The sequence below is a fragment of the Lithobates pipiens genome, unplaced genomic scaffold, assembly GCF_037356315.1.
Source record: "Lithobates pipiens isolate NorthernLeopardFrog02 unplaced genomic scaffold, aLitPip1_a1.2 Scaffold_1, whole genome shotgun sequence".
Taxonomy (NCBI): domain Eukaryota; kingdom Metazoa; phylum Chordata; class Amphibia; order Anura; family Ranidae; genus Lithobates; species Lithobates pipiens.
In genome coordinates, this window is record NW_027507685.1 from 215,041,443 (window position 1) to 215,047,442 (window position 6,000).

The 6,000-nt window shown below is 40.7% G+C and overlaps 1 protein-coding gene across 1 annotated transcript in view; it reads left to right on the forward strand.

The window, feature by feature from the left end:
- Positions 1–5,541, forward strand: part of COQ8B (coenzyme Q8B) — an 87,932-nt gene extending 82,391 nt beyond the window's left edge. Inside the window, exon 15 of the mRNA XM_077482212.1 lies at positions 1,773–5,541. Within this exon, the coding sequence (XP_077338338.1) occupies positions 1,773–2,078 (306 nt within the window). The 3' untranslated portion in view covers positions 2,079–5,541. The remainder of the gene's footprint in view (positions 1–1,772) is intronic.
- The last annotated feature ends 459 nt before the right edge of the window (positions 5,542–6,000 follow it).

Consider the following 6,000-nt stretch of genomic DNA (forward strand, 5'->3'; position numbering starts at 1 on the left):
TCTTCCGGTGTAAAAACATGCAAAATTGCACATTTACGGGCATTTCAGTCGAAGTCTATAGGATAAGAAATGCCTGAATACACTCTTAAAAAGCAGACAGTTTAAAATAGACAGTTGGAAAGAATGGGATTGTGTGTGTTGTCGGTTATAAGGAAGATGAGCAGAAAAATGATCAGGTGTGAATGGGGGGTAAAGTCAAGGAACGACAATGTAGTAAACGGGCCTTCCTGATTAGATCTAAATTAAACGCATGGTTAGAAAAATCTCATATTAACAGTGTTCATTTCATCGATGAAACTCTAGTTTAGTTTACTAAAATATAACTAAAACTAATGGCATTTTTAGTCAAAAGACTACCACTAAAACTAAATTGAAATTTGACATAAAAATTAACACTGCGTTACCACATATAAGTAGGGGACATCTATTTAAGCTGCTGAAAGAAAAAAAAATTAAGAGGCTTTTCTTTATTTTTTTTCCTTAACATTTAATATTGATAATATATGCAAGTAATATGTGCAGCCAATAGAGTTTACAGTTGTTTTATTTTTTTATTTTAAAGTTGCACTTCTGTTTGATAAATAAACAAAAATATTGTTTTTTGGCAAAGTTGGTTTTATTTATAAAGTCTTTATGGGGTTCATTTACTAAAAGTTAAGAGCGCAAAATCTGGTGCATAGTAACCAATTAGCCTTCACGTTTTTGTTTTTTTGTTTGTTTTGTTTGTTTACTTTGTTTTGTTTGTTTTGGTCAAAGCTTAAAGCGGGAGTCCACCGCCAGCTGCAGCTGCTGACTTTTAAAATAGTGACACTTACCTGTCCAGCGCGCCCGCGATGTCGGCACCCGAAGCCGATCTCTAGATCGTCTGTAAGGTGCTGCCGCCGCCATCTTGGGTATGGGAATCAGGAAATGGAGCCTTTTGGCTTCATTTCCCGGTTCCCTACTGCGCATGCGCGAATCGCACTGCGCAATAAGGACGGTCCCCGCTGCCTCTGGGATCTGTGTGTTTCCCAGCAGGCAGCGGGGCACTTGCGGAAAGGGGTGGGCACTTGCGGAAAGGGGCGTAATCTACGCCCCTTTCCGCAGAGAGCTATCCCGGAAGTGGGTGCAGATACCTGTACTGTACAGGTATCTGCACCCCCCTCCCCCCTGAAAGGTGCCAATTGTGGCGCCGGAGGGGGGGGGAGGGTTCCGATGAGCGGAGGTCCACTTTAGGGTGGACCTCCGCTTTAACTGAACAAGCTGAAGATAGAAGCTGATTGGCTACCATGTACAGCTGCATCAGATTTAGCACTCTCAACTTTTTGTAAATCAACCCCTATAATATTACAAAGTCTAAATCTGTTTATGTAGTTAATGTTCAAACCTTAATACCAGAAATAACATATTATTAGATTTTTTTACTCTAGGCGTATATAATGAGTTTGGCAATTCTAGAGAAATGTTAAAATACTGTATTACAATTTAAGTAAGCCCATTTGATTTTAGTCAACTAAAATGTACTGGAGATTTTAGTCGACTAAAATAAGACTAAACCATTTTAGTCGACTAAAATACGGCATTTAGTCAAAGGACTATGGCTAAAACTAAATTGAAAATTGAGGTCAAAATAAACACTGCATATTACATAGTTTAGCTAAATCTAAACAAGGTTGTTCAGTAAGATTGTTGGGTTCAGTAAGATTGTTGGGTGTATACCCAGCCTAACCAACCAACCAAATTAGGATACTTCTGTACCTTATTGTGAGTAACCAGTATTTGTTGTTTTCCAGGTATTTGAAGAAGCACACGTAGATACTGTTATGATCCTAGGAGAGGCCTTTGCCTCTAAGGAGCCATTCAATTTTGGTACACAGAACACAACCAAAAGGATCCACGACTTGATTCCTGTGATGCTGAAGCACCGACTTACCCCTCCACCCGAAGAAACTTACTCCTTGCACCGGAAAATGGCGGGTTCATTTCTGATCTGTGCTAAACTTAACGCCACCATTTCGTGCAAGGAGCTCTTTGATGATGTCTACAGGGAGTATTGGTCAAAACGTGGACGTGAGGGGAAGCAGACAAACGCTGAATGAACCACTTCAGCATTTTGTCACCTAATTGAACTGAAACTTGAAATTCAAGCAGGAATACCTGCCTTTAAAAGGGTGTTCTTTAAATGGTAGTCTGTTTGGCAAGAGATTTGAGGACTTGTCAAGCACAAAGTTATGGTCATTTGTGGTGGAACGCTGATGTATCACAGCGATAACTGTCCTTTTTGAAGTTTTCATTATGGGTCCACCTTGTTACTAAAAATTACTTTAAAAAAAAAAGCACCTTCATTGAAAAAAAACGTCACTATGCATGAGCGACCTGCGGTCCAAACATATGCTATATGCCTATAATTTGTGGACACCTGATGGTCACACTTGTATGAGCTTGTTGGGCTTCCCAGTTCAAAACCATGGGCATTAATATAGGGTTGTCACCTCCTCCTTTGTATTTGTTACAGCCACTACTCTATTGACAAGACTTTCCATTTAAATTTTGGGAAGTGCTTGTGGCAATTTGTGCTCATTCAGTCAAATGAGCCATTATTGAGCTCAGGTGTTGATGTTGGATGAGATGACCTGGTTTAAATTTGTGTAGAAGTGGAAAGCAGGAATGGGGTCAAGGCTCTGTGAAGGCCACTCAAGTTCTCCCCACAAAACTCATCAAGCCATTTCTTTATGGGACTGACCTTGTGCACCTGCACTCAGTTATGTTGAGGGGTGCCCACATGCTTTTGGCCATATAGTGTAGCTTGTACGCAGAGCTGAACAAGTAAATCTATAAATTCAGAACTCATTATTGAGATCCAGGTCAAGCAGGCACTTTTAAAGTTAAACTCCCCCTTTTTTTTTTTAGATAAACCATTGTTGACACTTGATTCGTCGGCAAAATAAAACGTAAAGGAGCACCATCTGCATACCCTTTGTGGTAGAAGATTCTTTCAAATTACCTCACTAAAAATGTATTTATTACATGTATTTATATAGTGCCAAAAATGTACGCAGCTCTTTACAGATTGTACATTTATATCAATCTCTCCCCTCAAAGAGCTTACAATCTAACCTACAGCCATGTCTTTGGAGGGAGGGGTATCACAGTACCTGGAGGAAATCCACACAAGGACAGGGAGAACATGCAAACTTCTTACAGATAGCGTGCTGACTGGGTTTTAAACTTGGGGCCCCAGTGCTGCAAGGCAGAAGTGCAAATCCTAAGCCACTGTGCAACTCCTATTGAAGGGAATGCCTTATTTTTGCCTCCGGCTTTTTGCAGCAGCAGTGGCGTCACTAAGGGTTGGTGTCACCTGGTACAAAAAATCATGGTGTTCCCTGCTGGATGGGATCTGATGGCCGCAGGGAAGATGGCAAGATGCTTTGACCTGCCGAAAACAAGTTGTGTTGCTACAAGGCCCTGTAGTTGGCAAGCAGAAGACAGTAGCTGAAATGGAGAAGCACTCTGCAGGGGGCGGGAACACATGACTTACTTGGTTGCTACCATGCTGGTGGTCCTAGAAACCAATGACAGCTCTCAGCAGAGATGTGCCGCATCAAATGCAGCCACCTGTAACTGTCAAATGCCACCACTGTGCCCCATCCTATGCAGCCACTTGTGCCCCATCAAATGCTGCCACTGTGCCAGTCAAATGCCAGTACTGTGCCCCATCAAATGCTACTTTGATTTTACTTTTTTGTCTCATGATCTTTTGCACTGAGTGCTCCTCAATACCCACCCCCGAGGTTTAAAAGCCAAGGAACATATGTGAGACTTAAAAAAAAGTTACAAACAACAGACTTGGGGGCACACACTAAAATTGCATTTACATTAAAGGTGGTGCTGCTATAAGATCGCAAACAGAACAAAATAGATTAAAACGCACACATACAAAAATGACATTTAAATCCTGCACTTCTATTTAAAACATCTGAACATATTCAAAAATATGGTGATTTGTTTACACCATATGGTCATATAGTGCTAAGCCCACTACTGCATCAATACCCATTATCAGTGGGTCCTATGCTATTCATAGAATAAAAGGTCTAAAAGAAATTTAGGTACACTGGTTTCCTGTCTGTAGGATTTGTCAATTTTTTGCTTTCATTCTCCACTGTTTTTTATCTTGGCAGTGAAAAGAATAAAACCGGGTACACACTATTTTTTTTTTGTGCAACCCCGTGGGTTGCATGAGAAAAAACTGACAGGTCTGGTTGGAGCCGCTGTACTAACCATGCAAGGTTAGTACAGCAATCTCCCCCACTGAGCTGTTCCGTTCTGACAGGGGAACACCCCCCCCCCCCCCCCCGCCATAAAACTTCAGTCGGCGCTCTTTGCCATTGGCTGAGTGTGTTGATCAGGAGTCGGTCGGCTGCTGGTTTTCCAGCATGCACGTCTGACAGAAGCCGGCCACTGACCAACATACACATGGGCAGCATGTCGGATGGTATTTTTTGTACTTGCAAATGTCTCCTGATATTCTGCCTGTTTGTACAGGACTTAATGGATAGTACACCCGATAAGAAAAGCGGGCACAAATTTCTGTGAAAGGAACGATCTTCCGATTATCTGTTCGTTAGTATAGAGCTTTCCACAGCTCATTCTAAAAAAAAAAACAGAGATGCAAGCTAGAAAATTTTTATTGTAAGTTAACACAACGTCCAATTTATGTTCAGTATGTACAGTAAGCGTACGGAAATAGTCGAATAGAATGACCTGGAAAAAGCTAGTATGCAGCTACGTGTGCCTTTGTTCAAGAATTTTCGCACACGTTAACATCATTCTTGGTTACATCATGATACACGCCTTCGTGGAAAATTGGACGATTGTTAATCCAATTTTCTCATAGTGTGTACTAGACCTAATACTTTGCATCAGCCTTATCACAAAATGAAACGAATGTGCTAAGATACAGTAGATATCTCTGACTTCCTTGATTGTATAACTCCCAGTTTGTAGAAGGCATACAGATAGGAAGATGGTCATGGAACCAGTCATGCTGTCCTATCATTTTTTTTCACTGTGGGCTTAATCCTCCGTGGATGCATTGGTGAAATTTCAGCTTTGTGCTGCTGACCACAAGGTCTTCCCAGCAGTGTTCTCCTAAAGTGATTTATATATTATATATAATGTAGATTCCATAAGGGTAGTATCCATCCAGATAGGTTAATCTGGGAACTCTGGTAGGGACTTTTCGCTGTTGAAGCAACATAGACGCCTGCAACCACACCAGATTTCCCCAGAATTCTATAATGCCCAAAGCAGGCAGCTAGCAATAGATACCATACCATCAATTAGAATGTTCTAGCACAGCGAAACCTGAACAATGGGCAACACCCCACCCAAGTAATACAGAATGTTTTTATCCAGTTTGTGCTTATAATGCCATTATTTTTTTATCAATATATTTATAGATTTTGTGTCATTATATGCAAACCATTGGACTGGTAAAGTATTTAAAAACACATTTACATGGTTATACCTTGACAGAATAAATGATATATTCCTCTATTATATTTGCATGCTGTATCTCCTCTTTAGTACGAGTGCACAGTGTTTGCGCTTTACTATTCCTCTGCTTCTTCTTAAGCTATGTACACACGATAGGATTTTCCGACAACAAAACCGCAGATTTTTTTTCCTGAAGGATGTTGGCTCAAACTTGTCACACAAATGTTGTCAGAAATTCCGAACGTCAAGAACGCAGTGACTTACAACACGTACGACGAGCCGAGAAAAATGAAGTTCAATAGCCAGTGAGGCTCTTCTGCTTAATTCCAAGCATGCGTGGACTTTTGTGCGTCGGAATTGTTTTGTTGTTGGAAAATTTGAGAACCTGCAGTGCAGCTATTTCTTTGGAATTCCATTTTTTTTTTTTTTTTTCTTTTTTTTTTCAAGGCCAATTCACACTATATCTAGTGACGGACATTTTACTGCATGGTAAAATGTCTGTCACCACAGGAAGCAATTGTT